At 33.7% G+C, this 19,519-nt stretch overlaps 1 protein-coding gene across 8 annotated transcripts in view; it reads right to left on the bottom strand.

The window, feature by feature from the left end:
• Nucleotides 1-19,519, bottom strand: part of Ptprk (protein tyrosine phosphatase receptor type K) — a 527,087-nt gene that overhangs the window by 121,417 nt on the left and 386,151 nt on the right. For all 8 annotated transcript variants that reach the window (XM_026380467.2, XM_026380483.2, XM_026380491.2 and 5 more), the window contains exons 8-10: nucleotides 8,749-9,051; nucleotides 2,229-2,338; nucleotides 663-864 (exon numbers count right to left, since the gene is read on the bottom strand). In XM_026380467.2, coding sequence (XP_026236252.2) covers nucleotides 663-864; nucleotides 2,229-2,338; nucleotides 8,749-9,051 — 615 coding nt within the window. The remainder of the gene's footprint in view (nucleotides 1-662; nucleotides 865-2,228; nucleotides 2,339-8,748; nucleotides 9,052-19,519) is intronic.

Here is a 19,519-nt window from a genome sequence, read left to right as displayed (position 1 = left end):
GGCATATTATAATGCTAATTCCTAGCAAGAATTTAATCAGGTTTAACTGGTGATTTGACTGAAAGAGAAATAACATCTGTAAACAAAGTAGTCAAATGCAAACTATAAAATTATTAATGGAATGTGAAATTTAATTACATTTGTTTATCAAGTTAAAATTCTCCTGCATGTTTCTATTCTGAAATTTAGATGAATTTATGTGAGATTTCCAAGAGAAAATGAAAAGCCTATGTTTGTTTAAAATTATCAGAATGTTTGGGGAAACGTAATGGAGATAAGGTATGTGACACTCTGATACTAGAGCAAAGATCCTCTACTGTTCTTTTAGCAAAATCCATTTGTAGAAATCTGATACCATAATAATTATCAAAAGTATAATAAGGCCTATTGTCATTTATAATGAGCTTTGGAAGATTGTTAATAAAAATATATTGTAATTTTTAAAAAAAACACTGTCAATTAAAAGTGAAAAGTGTTTGTAATTGGACATATAAACAATAATTTGTATTTAAATGATTCTTTAAAGTGCTTTCAATCATGCATAAACATATTAAAGATTCAAAGAGTGAGATGAATAACACAGTGGACATATGAATCTCCAGATCATGCTATTACAAAGCAAGAGTGCAATCAATACTATTTGCACATTTTTCATTGTATACCTGAGATATTGGTGGTCACGTTGATGGAAGTGGCTGGCCCAAAGCCTTTGACTGTGCTGGCTCTTATGAAAAACTGATAGGTAGTTCCAGGGTGGAGATGCATAAAGACATGGTGTGTGCTATTCCATAAATTGGACACTGTCTGGGGAGGTCCAGCCACTGGAACTGCAGGATCAAATGATCGTATGCTGCTATAACTGACCTGTTTTAAGAAATGCATTATCATATGAGGATATAACTGAAACAGAGATTTAAGTAAATTAAGTTAAAGAAGTAGAATCAACAGTTCAAGGACATTTCCATTTTAAATCTTATTACATAATGCCAGTTTAGGTCGAAAAATGTGTTATCAGACATCATTGCTAGTGTGGATAATAACATCACATTTGCTTTCTATGGGAAGCTTAATTTATTCTTTTAATGAGCACTTGCATATTACTTGCTACAATATGCAGTAAAAAGATTGTTGGAAGTCATAAAATATATGTTTCCTATTAGATGCCCACTATAAGTCATGATAAACTGTGAATAACCCCCTTTTTTCATTCTGTTTACATCTATAAATCATCTATGCATTAATAAGATATACTAGATTTGTATCTGACAATAAATGTATAAGTATTTTCTTCCATCAAAAACTAAAATAATAAGTATTAACTTATTAATGTGTAATGACATTTAAATATGCATGCATACATACAGAACTTTGTAGTTACATACTTTAATGGTATCAGGGACTGAACCCAGGGACACTTAACCACTGAGCCACATCTCAGCTCTTTTTCATTTTGAGAAACTTTCCATAAGTTGTGTAGGGCCTCTCTAAATTGCTGAGGCTGGCTTTGAACTTGCAGTCCTGCTACCTGAGCTTCTGAGATCAAAGACATATGCCACCACATGCACCTTACTTTAATGTGTATGAAACACATAAAGTACTCAAGATATGTACATTATTAACATCATTTTATACTTTGTCCAAGATATATAACATTCCATGAAAGCAGTATTCAAGTATGCTAACATAGTTATAAAATAGAAGACTCTGTTAGTGAGTCTTGCTTCATTCTGCAGTCACCAGAAATTTTAGAATTTAGTCTATAATCAACATTGACTATACAGAAATAGCACTACACATTTGTGCAATTGATATTATCCTTTCCTTTCTTCTCTTAATATTTGAAAATACAATGATTTATCTTCAAATTTGCAAAGAAGGTATGGAACAGGTTTATAATTTGTTTTATTGGGCACTAATTTCTTACACTGAAACTACTGGTACTCAGTAACATCTCCTAAAACAGTGTGAAATGAGTTTCTTAATTGTAGAAAAACAAGGTTTTTTTTTTTTTTTGTATGATGATTCATTATAACCATCAGTAAGTCTGTTGACAACAACTATGCTTCCCTAAAACAGAAACAAAAAACTAGAATTTACTTAAAAGATTTAAAAATTATTAATTCTCATCCTCACTTCTTTTCTATTATTTTCCCTCTAACTTTTCCCTTTGTTTCTCCTTCTTATTCCTCCCATCCACATTTCAGTTAAATTCCTCATTCTCTCACTACCTCATATTGAGTGATGATTCCATTAGGATCCAAAGGTTCTTTCCAGTTCAAGAAGATCTTGTTTTCAAAGGATGTTCCTTGAAGAGATTTGACAGGGACAGGCCCAGGAACTAAAAACACAGATATTTGGAGTTATAAGAATACTTACATCAGAAATAGAAAAAGTAAATCATGTAAACTTGTTATACAAAATTATAAAGAAATATAAATTAAAACAAACAAATATGTGACCTAAAAAGTAAGCTATATAACCAGTTTTCTGACTTGACTTTAGTATATAGGAGCTTAAAATTAGACTGTAAGTTTCTAAGATAAAAATATAGAAATGCGAAGTTATTTTTATTCAAAAGAATATTCCATTGCCTTAGAGAGTTGCATAAATTATGTAGTCTAGTTTTCTCTCTTGCATACCTCTAATAACATGAACATCTTATTTGTAATTCGTTTCAAGAACAGAGCTATATTTCCCTGAAAGATTTTTTGAAGATTATACTAATCCCCCAAAGAGTCTCCATAAACAAAGTTCATATAATAATGAATTATAATAATAATTAACACTCTTTGGACTGAGAAGCAAATCACACAGCACAGAATTGGAATGCCCATTAATAATCACCCTGATTTTTATTGCTATAATTATTAAACTCTTTATAGTTATAAAAAGACAGCGCTAGAGTTAACAAATAGAATCAACAAATGGGACTTTCTCAAACTAAAAAGTTTTTTCTCAGCAAAAGAAACAATAAGAGAGATAAACAGGGAGCCTACATCCTGGGAACAAATCTTTACTCCACACACTTCAGATAGAGCCCTAATAACCAGAATATACAAAGAACTCAAAAAATTAGACAATAAGATAACAAATAACCCAATCAATAAATGGGCCAAGGACCTGAACAGACACTTCTCAGAGGAGGACATACAATCAATCAACAAGTACATGAAAAAATGCTCACCATCGCTAGCAGTCAGAGAAGTGCAATTCAAAACTACCCTAAGATACCATCTCACTCCAGTAAGACTGGCAGCCATTAGGAAGTCAAACAACAATAAGTGCTGGAGAGGATGCGGGGAAAAGCGCACTCTTGTTCATTGCTGGTGGGACTGCAAATTGGTGAAGCCAATTTGGAAAGCAGTATGGAGATTTCTCGGAAAGCTGGGAATGGAACCACCATTTGACCCAGCTATTCCCCTTCTCGGTCTATTCCCTAAAGCCCTAACAAGAGCATGCTACAGGGACACTGCTACATCGATGTTCATAGCAGCTCAATTCACGATAGCAAGACTGTGGAACCAGCCTAGATGCCCTTCAATAGATGAATGGATAAAAAAATGTGGCATTTATATACTATGGAGTATTATGCTGCATTAAAAAATGACAAAATCATAGAACTTGGAGGGAAATGGATGGCATTAGAGCAGATTATGCTAAGTGAAGCTAGTCAATCTTTAAAAAACAAATACCAAATGACTCCTTTGATATAAGGGGAGTAAACAAGGACAGGGTAGGGAAGAAGAGCTTGAGAAGAAGATTTACATTAAACAGGGATGAGAGGTGGGAGGGAAAGGGAGTGAGAAGGGAAATTGCATGGAAATGGAAGGCGATCCTCAGGGTTATACAAAATGTCATATAAGAGGAAAGGAGGGGTAAGACAAGATAATACAAATGGAAGAAATGATTTACAGTAGAAGGGGTAGAGAGAGAAAAGGGGAGGGGAGGGGAGGGGAGGGGAGGGGCGATGGTAGAGAATAGGACAGACAGCAGAATACATCAGACACTAGAAAGGCAATATGTCAATCAATGGAAGGGTAACTGATGTGATACAGCAATCTGTATACGGGGTAAAAGCGGGAGTTCATAATCCACTTGAATCAAACCGTGTAATATGATGTATTAAGAACTATGTAATGTTATGAACGACCAATAAAAAAAATAAAATAAAATAGGCTATTGTAATGTAAAAAAATAAATAAATAAAACAGTTGTTCAGGATGAATAGGTTCAAGTGTCATTTCTTCAGTCTTTTAAATGAATTTTAATTTTTCATAGTTAAAAATCAAAGCAGTTTATGACACCAAAACAATTTAGGACTTAAAAATTTGTATAAGAATTCATTTTATTTAATTTTGTTTGGTTTGGGGGGTGTGTATTTTTCTTTTATTTGGCTTTTTGTTGTTGTTGTTTGTTTGTTTGTTTTTTGTAATGATGTTAAGAATCTAAGCCAGAGCTTCACATATGACAGACAAGCACTCTAACACTGAGCAACAAACCCTACCCTTGTATCATGACTTTTGAAGTGTCCCCAGGTCTGATTAGATTTGAAGAGCTGCCAATCAAATCCTTATTTGGGTATGTCATATAAATGGCAAAACCCAGTGGCAATGCTGAATGATGCCTTGACTTCTGTTGCCAAAACACAAGAGACTTCTGCTGTTGTGTATGTTCCTTTTATAAATACTAAATACTTAACTACTATCTAGTCATGCAAATATCCATATTTTACCTCTGATAATATTTAAAATACATACTATCTGGAGTACTTGGCTTAAAGTCTTGCTTCCTTTTGAAAATATCAACCCAATATTGAGCAAGTGTGATTTTTAATTAATATTTTCCCTTAATCTAACGTTTCACTGAACTTCACACATGACATTATCTACAAATGCCGTTTCAAAGTACAGAGCAATTTTGTGAGGATTGAAATAAATTAAAAATCATTGGATCAAAGGAAATGCATTGCTTTGTGGCTAGTAGCATCAAGAAATCCTGAATGTGTCACAGGGGTAAGATTTATTTCAATCTACAAGGAGCCTATGAATGATGCTATGACCTCTGAGACAGAAAACATAATTTGGCATTTATTAATAAATTCATAAAGGAAAGAAACCCATAGTAAACAGAAAAATGCCAGTGCTAAACTTTGGGAGATACGTCTTGCATCTGTGAACTAAAGCCATCCGCTGTCTCCAGCCCATATCATCAGTGCAGACAACTTATCCTGTCAGGGTAAGGGGGCTGCAACAGGCACTCTGCAACCTGTGGCAACTGCTGAAGCTGCCATGGGCACTGGTTTGTTTTCCAAGTGAATAATCGTTGTTTCCATTCTACTCAAATGTCATAGGTTATGATTGCAATTAAGGAAAAGATATTTCTTCATCTTTACCTATCTCTCAGAGAAGGTGGCAGATAGGAGGATGTGGAGGGGAAAAGCCCAAATAATGAGGAAGTGTGCATTTGATGGCATTATAATGATAAATAGCTAGGTTGACTTAATGCAATTTGGCCTGTAAATAATATAAAATGGCATGGGTGTATTTCAAATTGTTCCCAACTAGGAATGATTTAAAATGTTTACAGAATTCTGCATTGAAAGAGGGAGAAATCGGACAATAGCTATCCTACAATATTTTTATTTCTATGCCCTTCTCATACATGTTCTCCTTGGTCATCAGAATTTGCTTCAAGTACCTATAGGGAGAGTGTATGAGAAAATTATGTATAAAAAGTGCATATTACTGATTTTTACTTGGATTAGCAGAGTGGGTGAAAGAAAGCTACACTTGGGTGAACTATAGACATACATTAAGATGTGGGAATGAGGTGTGGGCACTGAACAATTATATTCATTAATTGTCTCCATTTGAAGGAAGACAAAGTCTATATGCACAGGCAATGTCTCCACCCACTTATGACTTATGTAAAAACAGCAAAAAGTTACTAAAGCTACTGCATGACAGTCTACAGATTGCAGGGAATGTCAGTTCACATTTCCACATCAACAACTTTTAATAGAGACAGAATGCTGACTTTTGTTCCTCTGCTTGTGATTTATATGAGAGCTGTTTCAGCTAATTTTTTTTTAGAATAAGAAAGTCCTTTAAAATATAACCCTAAAAATGGAAAAGAATGAAAAGATGAAATGTGGGTGGGACAAGGTTATATTAAATAAGCATGATAGCCTTTAAAATCTAATAAATGTGCATTTAAAAATAGCTTTGTATTCTCAAAAAAGGTCCTCAAACCAGGCTTTTTGCTGAGCTGACTTCATAATATTGATTTTCATGAATGCTGGAATAAAAAATGAAAACAAAACCTCATACAAAAAATTCTGCCCATGCATTAAAAAAACGTGTGCAATAAATTAAATATAAATTCTACCTTAGGGTTCTGGTGGGAAATCATTCTAGCTTTGCTCTCATGATTTATAGATGTCCCCAGAATTCTTTTCATATAATTATACCCTTTTATTACATGGTTGATAATTTATTCTTTTTCTATGTATATAGGGCAGCAATAATTTAGAAAGAACGACTTAATCAGATCATCATAATCCATCGATCTTTGCAACAATGGGTCATAATTTAGATATTCTTCCCCCCGTTAGGAACATTAAGACACATCAAACATTCTATGTAAAAACACAGCTCATATGGGCAACACTTGAAAACTTAGCTACTTACAAATACCTTGTATAAGTTTGTACATAATCTTTAAATATTATATATTAAACAAAAAGGAAAAAAAATACTCTATGACTGCACTATGAAGTAATAATACGAAAATTAAAATTATTAAACTAGTAAAAATTATGCAAAGTATCAGGTCTGAAAATAATACTGAATTAGAAAAAGTAATATTATTTTACTTTTACAAGACTATGTCTGGATAAAGTAAACAACACAGTATATTTTGATTAATTTAGGGGAAGTTTCTATAGCAATTCATTCCCTGATTATTAATATAGTTTTCTGTGTGCTCAAAAATACACTTAGTTTTAAAAAATAATGCAACATGAAAAAGATTATAAAAGCCTGGCTCCGTTCTTTTGTTTATGGGATAGGCAAACTAACAAACCATACTAGACAATACCATCAAGATCAATTATATTTGTAACGGATGACTGGCTAAGAAAAGCATATAACTCATGGAACTCAGTCTAAAATCACCAATTAAGAAATCATGCATTTAACTTTTAAGTGCAGCAATAAAACATGTGAGTACTCTCTAATTACTAAAAACATGGATTACAAAATGTCTAGTGTGACCCAAGTGTCATAGCATTTATCCTACTTTGCAAGAAGAGAGAGATTTTACAGAGCTTTTGAACCCATGCTTAGACTTCCTATTTTTATTATTTACCTATGAATCAATCACTCTTAACCATTCTGTTTTGCATATATGAATGTTGAGGGTGTGTGTGTGGGGGGGGTGTGGGTGTGTGTGTGTCTTTGTGATGCATGGGTTAATGGTGAAAGATTTCGTGTTTATGTTTTAGGGCACTCTGCCACTTTGGTTAGGAAAAATTTAAACATAATAGCTGAGATGGTCATGTTTGATTACCTCAAACATGTCAGAGTACATTCATCATAAATAAGTCTCAGCCTTCTCTGAAATTTTGGTAATATGATAATGACTCTACACATAGTGTTTGGACTGTGTTTACTGTTTCCATCAAAGTCTGAGCTAAATGTGGGAAAAGGGTCTCACTTCTGTTTATTATAATAAAACAACAGGACAAAACAGGGTTGGAAGAGCTTGAAATAATCATTATTTCTCGAAACTACAGAATATTAACCTACTTCATGGCAATCTCATACTTGGTAAGCTCCAAAAGGGACATCTGAGCCTAAAGTTCAGAACTTGAGGGAAGTTGGGAACTCCTGGCTTTAACATACAACCACTTTTCTGAAACCTAAACAAAAATGCCCTACTGTCAAGCTATTCAAGCAAGGTTTTAGGAGGAGATGGAATCTTCCAGAATGCCTGATTAAACCTGATTTAGAGATGAGAGTGGACAACTAGAGAGGTAAAAGGATTCAGTGAGGTTACAGAGGGACTAAAGCCAGTATTTAAAGTCCAAGATTCTTGATTCCAAGTTTATCTTTGTCTCAGTTCACTAAAGATCAGGCTTTAAGCCTACATGCCTTCATTCATAAAATGAAATTTTGAAATGAAATGTCTTATACCAAAAGAATGTATTATTATTATAATATTGCCATGTGTAGACTTTTTGTGTATAATTTTGTTGAACCAGAAAATGCATTCATTATTTACATTATTTACATGATCATGAAAATACTGCTAAAGCAGGTGTGGACATCTTAAAATATTAATATAAATATTTGTCCCTATCACTTAAATATTCAGAAATGGGACAAAGTGCAGTTCAGTTATGTGGATAATAATAAGATACATAAAGGATGAGAAGCTGCCAACATCATACAAGGGTCTTTATTGAGACTTAAAGACATGAGCTGAGAGGCCTTCTTTATAGTTAGGCTCATATAGGCTATTGATGAATAAATGGAATAGGCAACACTTGTTTTCAAATATTAGAAAAATAGAAGAGGTACTAATGGCTTGTAAAATGCAAAATTCCAAAATCTGTAATGAAGGGAAGAGAACTTAGCAGATTTAAGAGTCCAATTTAATATTCAGTAATTTAGGGAATATTGTAAAAAATTAAAATATTCCTGTTATATGATTCCCTCTTTTAAACAGAATGAAATGTCAGCATACCATCTTCATCAGTTTGAATAATTGTCTCTTCACTCTCCTTTCTTCCTTCTGGATTGGTAAGGATCATCTTGAGGCTGACGTTGGTATAAGGTGGCAGATGGTTCACAACATGCTGAGGGGCTTTGGGGTCCATGTCCAAACAGTCTGCTTTACTCTCATTGTGACCACGAAAATAATGGTAGCAGATAGTGACATTAAAAGTGTGGCAGCGAGTAATGTTGTAACCCAAGGATTCCCAGTCCACGGCAATGCGTCTTGCTTGTATCTCAGCAATCTTCAGAGTCTTTGGGGTTCGCATAGGCTCTGAAAAAACAAGACAAAGTTTCAGACAGCTGTCAATTTTACCATACATGATCTGAGAAAAGAAAAACTCTGTGCATAATCCAGCATATGCAAATTCAGCAAAAGTGGAAGTCATATTTTATTTTCACTTATTGAATTTATTCATTGTCTTATTCTCAAAAGTTTCAATCAGAAAATATGATTTTCCAATAAGAAAGAAAATGTAAAATGACAACAATCCTTAAAATTTGTCAGAAAAACAAAAACCTGGAAACGCAGCCACAATGCCTTTATTGTTGTTGCTGTTGTTCCTCCCCCTTTCCTTGTTGTTCTCCTCTATTGTCATTATCGAGCAAGTGAATTAACTAATATATCATAACGGATAAGAGTCAACATGTTCTGCTCTATGATTTGTCATGTCACTAAGCTATGGTGTATACTAATTAGTCTAATTGTAACACTAAACTACCATTTACCAAAAAATGACACAGTTATTAATTAACATTAATTATTTCAGTAATGATGTTGTTCATCAAAGCAAAAAAAAATCTGAGATAAACTACAAGAATACATGTGGATATTAACATTGTCTTCTCTTCTTCTTGATCTCCTTCTGACTTTTCCTAGAAAACACTCAGTTCTAACAACCCATTCACTGTCATACAAACCAAATTGGGAAGTGAATTTCTATTCAACTGGAAAATGCTGGCAGGATGGAACACTCTGAAGATTGGAGTCCATCCCTCACTGATTCCCAAGTGTATTCTTTCCTCATGGAAGACTAACTTTAATCGTCTAACTTAATCAAAATAATTACTCTATGAAAGTCATGGCCATGGCAAAGTCTACACAGTAAAGAAACCAACACACTGAGAAACTTTAATACATTGATTTGACAAAACTAAAGGTGAAGACCAAGGTCAGGGTATTGCTACTGCCTCCCTTATCATACTAAGGATAGTCAACTCTCTTGTTAAATGGAAATCAGGAGGGTAAAAAATAAAAAAAAATACTAAAAAGTCCTACTTGGGTGTTTTTATACATTTATATTTTTCAGATCAGAATCTCAGTTCTGTAAAAGTAATCAGTGTGCTACACAGATGGTAAGCACAAACTGGGAATCTGGTTCAATGTACTTAACGTAGAATCTGAAATAAACTCTCGTAGCCATTTAATTGAAGATCACAAAACTTCAAAAATCTACATACATACATGCAGTTTAAACTTTGATAGAATCTAATACTTGGGTTTTAAATGCTGTTTGCCAGTCTTAGGACTACTTACAACACCCAGCCTCTCCACTGTTATTTCACATGCTACCTTAAGCATATAGATAGGCTGGAAAAAAGAGGCTTTCTAACTATTGTGTGAAACTGCTTTATATGTCTAACTTTAGGCTAACATTTTTCCAACTGAGTAGAAGAGTGAAGTGATGATATTTTCAATTCAGTCATGTTAGATTGAAGATGCAACTATTAATATTACTTGCATGAGCTAATCGGGCAATTATAACTATAATAACCTTAAATTTCCTGACAAATTGTGACTTGGCTGCTGCTAGGTTGCAGCCAGACCCTATTCAGTGGCCACATTTAGATGGTGCATACAGGCATCCAGAATGAGAAGGTAAGATTTGCCATGAAAATACCCAGAATATCTGAATGAACAACTCCCAAACAGCAGAAAACACCAGTAAAACAACTCTTCATTATGTTTTCGATCTAGCATTTATATGTTTGTTTTCACAGAGCCATCATTTTGAATCTGACATTTTTCCTTCCTGTACATTTCTCTACTTCTGAGTTTACAGTCTTTACAGTTTGTGTCACTACTCAGTTTTTACTTATTTCACAGTCTAATACAATTTTAAAAGCATACATACATCTGTATAATAAAAATGTGTAGTTCTATATTCTCACATCCTATATATCTAAAAGTCAGCAACAGTTTTATTATTACCTATCATGGGGAAAATGTATAGGGCTCACTTTGAAATTTTTGTTTTATGTTTTTAAATGTTGCTTACTTTGACAATAAGAGTGAGTTATATTAAAAACTCATTTAAAATCAGGAAAAAAATGGCTTTATTAATCCTATATGTATATATAAACTATTACCTTAATTTCAGTTATCAATACTTTATTAACTCATATTAAAAAAAGAGTTTGGGAAAGAAATATTTTTCTGAGGTGCAAATCTTTCAATAAAGTAAAAATGTTTCCTGTAATTGGTACTTCTCTCCATGGATCAAACAAATCCAGCCAACTGCCTGGTTGCTACTAAAATACGGCTTTAAACTTAATTGCATTCTCATCTTACACTAATATTTAGAAACATAGTTAAAAAGTAAACACATATACACAGAGGATTAAGAGTTACCCTTTAATTATATTTTCTACTAATTAGAATGTGCCTTTTAACCTTTTCTCAGCTTTTATTGAGGTATAGCCTTCTCAAGTGCAATGTGCATTTGTATGTATACTTATACAATAAACATAAGCATATGTGTGTATGTATGGATGCATATATAGTATATAGTACATCATATAATATATATATAGTGTGTGTATATATATATTTATATATAGTGTGTATATATATTTATATACATACATACATATAAATGTATATATATTCACAAACCCATATGATAAGGTCTTTACTTTCTACCTCCTACGGAGACTATTATGTTTAACATAGGGTGACAATATGCATATGGGTTTTTATAAACAGTATTGACTTGATATGAAATCTACTACTCTGAAATCCATTCAAGGAAAATTTTATCAAAGATCTCAATAAAATTTCTTTTTAAAAATTTTACATTTTAAAAAAAATATTTACTCTAAATCAGCTATATAGGCAGCAGAATGCATTTTGATTCATTGTACACAATTGCAGCACAATTTTTCATTTTTCTGGTTGCACATGATGTAGCTTTTCATGATATGTGCAGTCATACATGTACGTAGGGTAATGATGTCCATCTCATTCCACCATCGTTCCTGCCTCCATGCCCCCTCCCCTCTCCTCCCTCCCCTTTGCCCAATCACAGTTCCTCCATTTTTCCCATGCCCCACCCCACCCCATTATGTATAAGCTTTTACTTATCAAAGAGAACATTCAATCTTTGGCTTTTGGGATTGGCTTTCTTTAGATATTCTCTACCATCATCCATTTACCTGAAAATGCCATAATTTTATTCTCTTTTAATGTAGAGAAATATTCCATTGTGTATACATACAAAAGTTTCTTTATCCATTCATCTATTGAAGGGCACCTAGGGTAGTTCCACAGTTTAGCTATTGTGAATTGACATTAGAATGTATTTTGACACATACATACATGGAGTACTTCCCATTCTTGTGGTTGTACATGATGAAAGGTTACACTGGTCTCTTATTCATATAAGAACATAGGAAAGTTATGATCAATTCATTCTTTCTTTCTTATACCCATCCCTCTCCCTTCCCTTCATTCTCCTTTGTCTACTCCAGTGAACTTCTTCCCCATCTCCCCCACGGACCTCCATTGTGTGTTAGCATCTGCATATTAGACAGAACATTTGACATTTGTTTTTTTGCTATTGGCTTATTTCACTTAGCATCATAGTCTCCAGTTCCATCTATTTACTGGTAAATGTCATAATCTCATTCTTCCTTATGGCTGAGTAATATACCACTGTGTATATGTACCATATATTCTTTATTTGTTCATGTATTAAAGGCCAACTAGGTTGGTTGTATAAATAAAATTTCTTAAATCCCTCATTTTAACACATATTTCTAATGCTTCACCAATAAATGCATTTTATTGTGATATAATACATAAACTACAATTTTAACTTTCTCAGAAAAATTATTTGAATTGAGATTGAATAGAATAACTGAGAGCAGAAAGATATTGTTTGGAAAATACTATGGGTCCAATGTTTTGCATTTGTCTAATATTTTTCTCCTTTTCAACTTTTTGACTTTCCTTTTCATTTTATTGAGTATCCCATATACATGATTTTATCTAACAGTACTCTCTCTAGTGCACTTCCTTCTCTGCTAAAATAAAATTTGAAGAAAAACAAGGACTTTAAAAGAGTTATATGGCAAAATTTCATCAGAAACACAGCAAAGAAAGAACCTTACTGCAACGAGTGATCATATAAAATGTTTAGATCAAATAGATTGTCTAGAAAGAATACTAAGCTTATAGAAGGCACTGAAGCAAAACACTGTATTAGACCTCAAAGAGCTCACCATTTCCTTGTTTAAATGTTAAAACAAGAAAAAGAAAAAAAACTAATGCATTCTCTCTCTCTCTCTCTCTCTCTCTCTCTCTCTCTCTCTCTCGTGTGTGTGTGTGTGTGTGTGTGTGTGTGTGTTTGATATAAGTGATATATAAATGGAAAATGCTATACCAATCCAAGAGGGAGAAATAACTGCCACCTGTCAAATGGTGGGGTATTTGTATTATGCCTCAGTATACAAAGACAAGATCTCCAACACAATTTGGGTAAATAATACAAAAGTAGGTAAAATTTTAAGATGGATACAAATGTAAAAAAAAATGACTGGAAAACAAAAACCTATATAAGCCCATTTTTTGGCTGTATCTTACAAGAGAAATGTAGCAAAGATTGAGCAAACTTCGGATGTCAAGGTAAGAGATTGAACTTGATGATCTAATAGACTATGGGAAGTCAATGAGGGTGTCTCAGAAGGAAATTAACAGTCAAAGAGCTGTGTTTGAAAGATTAATCTGGAGGCTGTGCCAAGTGTAGAGACACTGAGGTAGAGAAATCAAAAGATTTCATTTGTGTTAGGGAAGAATTAGGGGTTATGCAAGGAGGGAGAGAGCAGGAATAGACAGAATAGGAGCCACTGATGTGGAAGAAAAATTGAAACACTTGGTAGCTACCTGGATTTGAAATATGTGAATGGATACAATATAGTTAATGTGTTCAGACTGAATGGCTGAGAAAATTATGGTGCTCTTAAATGAAACAGAGAAATCATGAAGAGACACTGACTGAGAGATAAAATGATCCAGTAATTCAGTATTATTTCCTTATTGCTTTCTGCTGGCCAAGAGGGCATGTACTAGGACCTAAGAATACAAAGATCAACTTGACAGTGTCCTAGTTTAGAAAGCAAAACAACCAAGCAGTATTTAGACTCACGTCTGTGTTAAATTACTTATGGAACATTCTGGGGGGAAAAAAAAAGAGGTCTAAATGGAGGTATTGGTCCATCTCAGATACAAAAAGAAGAAGAGGGAAGATGACAGTGAGCAGGAGAAGGGGGGGGAATGGAGGGAGGAGAACAGTAGTGGAGAGAAAGAGTAATGGACAGTGCATACCAGAGAACAGGAGAGTGAGCTTGTGAGCTGGGAAGGGAAGATGCTGTTAAGTACATGTCACATTACAAATACCCGAAAGCAGAGAGAGCTGGATAAAATCTAGTGCCTACTTTAATTCTACCCTGTCACATTTTATAGATGAAAAAAAAAAAGAATTCTAAGGAAAGCAAGTAGATTTTTTCCAGAGACCCATTAATTCATCAATAGATGCCAGTATCAGAAACCAGATTTTTAGACTGTTAAGTCAGTATTCCTTCTTACACACTGTGGGTGCTGTCAGGAGCCATCCCAGTCTAACATCTGGGCCACGATTTGCAGGTTCTCCTGGACAGTTTCTAGAATGTTTTCTGGGCCCCCACTGCAGAGGCATTCCCCACCTTCACTTCTACTCCTGGCACCCTTTGCCACACAAGCAGACACAGAAGAAACACAACCTCACCAAATAGCTTTAGGCATGATGATGCATTCACATTGGTTTAGAACGTGAATGTAATAGTTTGTTTACTCTCAGGACAATTAGGTATTTTCTATAGCCCAGAAATTTGATCTATTGTATGTGCTAATAAACTTTCTCTATAGTTCTACCCCTACTCTATAGATATCTCTTACATTTCATCAATGAGAGATCAAGAAATCATGGAAATCATGCAGTCTAATCTCTTAATTATATATTCAATTAAAGTGATTATGCTAATTAAGTAATGTTACTTCAATAACATTAAGAGAATTTAAAAAATATTTACAACCTCAGTTCCTAGAATTGAGTTTGACCCAAAAAATCCCTGAATAAACATTTGGCAAAAAATGGGAGGCTCAGAGTTGTAAAACAAACTGCCCATAATTATACTCCATGTACTTGTCTTTTCAAATATTGGGCATATTGTGAACACGTTATGTGTTATGAATGGCACTGGACACCTCAAACACACAGAATACGAATACCTAGGAATAGAAACCCAAATTAATTTTCATATGAGGAAAGCATCCTGAATGGTTTTATTCTTTACTTGGTAAAATTTTTGGAGATTATAATATAGGATTAATTAAAGAGCTTTCAAAAAGTTATATATATATATATATACACACACATCTATAATAGTAACTGGAAGAAATTCTGTGAACAGTTAATGCTGGAATCCTCATTTAAAATGCTGTGGAGACTAGTTCTAGATCTGACCTCAGCTTAAATTTTGTTCCCTTCTGTTAAATTGGTCCTGCATTTTTAATAATAATATTTGCTTCTATTATACATTTTAAGATTTATTAACCTAACTTTGTATCAAACATAGTTTAGCTACATATTCTTAAATTGCCTCCCTTTTGCTATCAGAGGGAAAATACATTTTACTAAATGTCTCAATATGGTTGTGTGAGTGTATGTTTCAAAAGGAAAGAACCAAAGGACTGCTTAATAAAAAGTAAGAATTCAAACTAAGGAGTATGAAAGTATTTTGTAGAACTCACCACCATGGTTTCTTTACTCTGTACAATAATGCTGAACTGTAAAAGATAGTGAAGATGGAGAATAATTTAACTTCAGATTGGAGATTTGTGAGTCAAGAAGATCTCAAAGATAAAGATCATAAAATATACACCATGAAGTCAAGCTTTCTCTGATGTTTCTACTTGTTGGGAATCTGTGTTCAAGTACACATGGTCGTCCTACTTTCTCCTAAATTATAGACCTAGAGGTTCAGACTGGAAAAACTCTAAGACATGAAGACTGAGCAGAGGAATTAAGAAAGCTGAAGGCTGCATGTGTTATGCCATATCATTATTGAAGAACAGGGGAAGTGGGAGTGGGGGACAGAGGGAACTTTCAGACCAGAGGACTGGAACTAGAAGAAATCCAGTCCTTTTCTCATTCTGCTCATTAGCTGATGACTCTCCAGCTGACTTATATGCCCTGCAGACATATGTCAAAGGAAACTGGCATAAAGCTCTCTTCCCCTCATTCTTTTCCAGTAAATCCTAGAGAAATGATTACTTACTAAATTAAAACAAACAAACAAACAAAAAACACAGAATTAGAAATGTCATCTTTAGATGGGGTTATCTTCTCTGCCAAATGTTGATCAGCAAAGTTTACTAGTTTAGCCTTTTACCATCCTTCTATTTCTTTCTGGGCATAGTGAGATAAGCCAGTGTGAAATCAAGATGAAATAAAAACAAAATGAGGGAAATTTTTCATTCAGATCTTTAGTTGTTATTACATAATTTTCAGGTAAATAAAGAAGTGACATATTGCTGCCTTTACTTAAATTCTAAATAGATAAAGCATGGGATTTATGCTTACAATAATTTTATATGTCGAACGTTTAACCCAACCTGATGGAGAAATGAAGAACTACTCAATAATTCTCTAAAGGTTAAGAAAAGTAAAAAAAGGCAGCATGTACAGAGCCTTTGACTCTGAGTCACCTCTCAATAGCAGGAAGATTTAATAAGGACTTCTAGATAACAAATAAAAGAATTCATTTTTTTTTTGGTTGCTAAACAACACGTGACAGGATAGGTCAATATCCATGTCCTTTTGTAGTGATAATCTCCAGTTATTCTGAAAGAGTTGTGAAAATAAAAGCTTTAGCAGCTACAAGAGAATGGAGGGCAGGGATCATATTTCCCTAGAATCAGTTTTTAATGATAAAACTTATTATCCAGCTGTCAGTCAGAGAAAAATAGAAGATATCCCAAAGCACAAGCCAAGGAAAAAAAAAGAAAGATCTTGTCAAAAATGTACACAGACTAAGAACACTGAAGCATGACAGCAGCGTCTTGCTCCTGGCTGTCTTTTCATCAGAAATCTTAGAAGCTGACTGCAAAACACAATTTCCATTCCATTTATTGAAACAAATGCAAGGAAAGTGAATTATCTGACTGCCAGAAAAAATATTTGCTAGTGTGAAATAAAAAAAAAAACAATAAAAAAAAGAATTCAGATGAAATTTCTGAACACACGTGAATTTAAACAAATAAATAAAAAGTGTGGAACATGGTGCCATACCTTGGAAAAAGAACAACTTAAGATCTTTGGAAGACACTGCCTTTTAGATTTAGGTACTTTGTATTGTTATTCTTTTCTCATGGTGGGATTGAGGATAATCAAGCTTTTACATTTCACATCGTTTCAATGTTATGGCATCATTAGTAATGCCAAATAGATTTCATCCATGCTCCCATGGGTCAAATTGAGTTAATGGTAAGCTGAAGAGATGACTTGATTAGTACTGTAACATGAGGGAGCCTCAGGACCAGGAATAATCACAAGCCAACTGTCAGTTCTTTTGGCTTTCTGGCTGAGTTCCTGAAGTGACATGCTTAGACTCGGGGGATGTTCAGTGACAGAGGGTACATGGCTCACTCAGCTTTCCCACAGAGTTCCAGTAATATTTACGCAGTGCCATCAGAACCATACTAAGCACATCATTACATTAAGTCAAAGCAAGTCATTGCCACTGCTCTCCAGAGTCTTTCTGAAGTTCAATAGATAATTCTAATAAAATTAACATGCAGATTCTCTGTACAATAATGCCAAGGAAATAGTTTGATTTTTAAAAAATAATACAACCAAAGTGACATAAGAAATAAAAAAGAACAAGTCAAAGATGATACTTTTTCCAAAGAATATTTCCAAAGCACATCTTCTCATGGGATCTAATTCTCAAAGCATGGGCAACTGAAATTTTGGTACTTTCTAATGTTTCTAAGTTATAATTTTATGTAATGATATTACAGTGCATTGGGAAGAAACACATAATTATAATCAATGAATTCACTTTGACTAATCTGATATAGCACATTAAATTTACGTGTTATATAAACGAAACTTAAGATATTTTCTATGCTAGGAGAAAATGGAGAATAAAAAATTCTTAATTTATAGAAGAAAATGAGTGTAATCTACATCTGTAGAAGCAAGCTAAATATTTTCTTTAAAATATTTATCAATAGCATTAAATCACAGACACAAAAATGATAGAGAATTTGTATGTAGTCCTTTAAAATATGATATGTAAAGCTTCATACTATGTAGCATAATATGCAAGGTGTCTTTGGAAGAGTTGTATACAGCAAAGACAAAATTCTTAAAGAAGATTTTTTTAAATGCTTTTTAAAATCTCTTCAGTCAATTAATCAACCACCCATCTCTTCATTTGTTTTGAAAAATGAGATAAATATTTTGTAGGCCAAACAGTGTTGGCCTGTACATAGTATCTGCTTGGACAATTCAATCTTTTGAACAATAAAGCAGACACTTTTAATGGGTTTTAATCTTCAGAGCTAATGAAGACAGAATGTAAAAATCCAGTTCTCCTATGTTGGATTTACAGTGATGCCAATTCATCTCTTCTTGTATTAACACTGTTAGCCACATAACTTTGTGATTGGTCACATCAAAGAAATGGTTCTATCACAAATCCTGTGATTTTGGCATTTCCTTGTACCTTCTTTGCTTAACAGAATGAAGCAAAGGTAAGTGACCTAGTTTCCATCCAATATCTCAAAAAGTTCTGTGCTCACACATCTACTAGAATATTCTAGTATATTCACATACTAAAATATGAGCCACACATGGTACGGAACTAAGTTGTGCAAGCACCTGGAACCAACAGTCACCAACCAGCAGATCTGTGAGCCAACCAAGCTCATCAGTGGGTCCTGGCCAAACATCCCATGAGCATCATCCACATGTGTTCACTGTGCCACAAATGAGACTGATGCAACAGTTAATGCCTAAATTCTTCATATAAGACACTATAAATCATCTTAATATTTACATGAAGATTATGTCAGTGAGTACGTACAATGTTGTAAATCATTTATTTCTCTACTAAAAAAAAAGGTTGTGCTAAGCTGGCACATGCTATTTAGGATTCTGTCTTTAATAATAAGAAATATTCACTAAGTACTGACATGTGGCAGACATGGTTGTTTTCTGTTATTTGCTTTAAAACACAACTTTTTAATAGATGAATTTTTTGCCTGTATTTTCTAAATGCTCTTTGAAAGGAGGTTAATTTCTTCACAAAAACTAATGTGTTGGAATATAATAACAATTCCATGATCAATAAGACATGTCAATACCTTTTACTAGTGTATAACAATTGAGAAAGTCACTTATCAGTAACTGCTCCAC

This window comes from Urocitellus parryii, chromosome 8, assembly GCF_045843805.1.
Source record: "Urocitellus parryii isolate mUroPar1 chromosome 8, mUroPar1.hap1, whole genome shotgun sequence".
Lineage (NCBI taxonomy): Eukaryota > Metazoa > Chordata > Mammalia > Rodentia > Sciuridae > Urocitellus > Urocitellus parryii.
The sequence above is the reverse complement of the archived record's forward strand: the minus strand, read 5'-3'. Positions and strand labels throughout refer to the sequence as shown.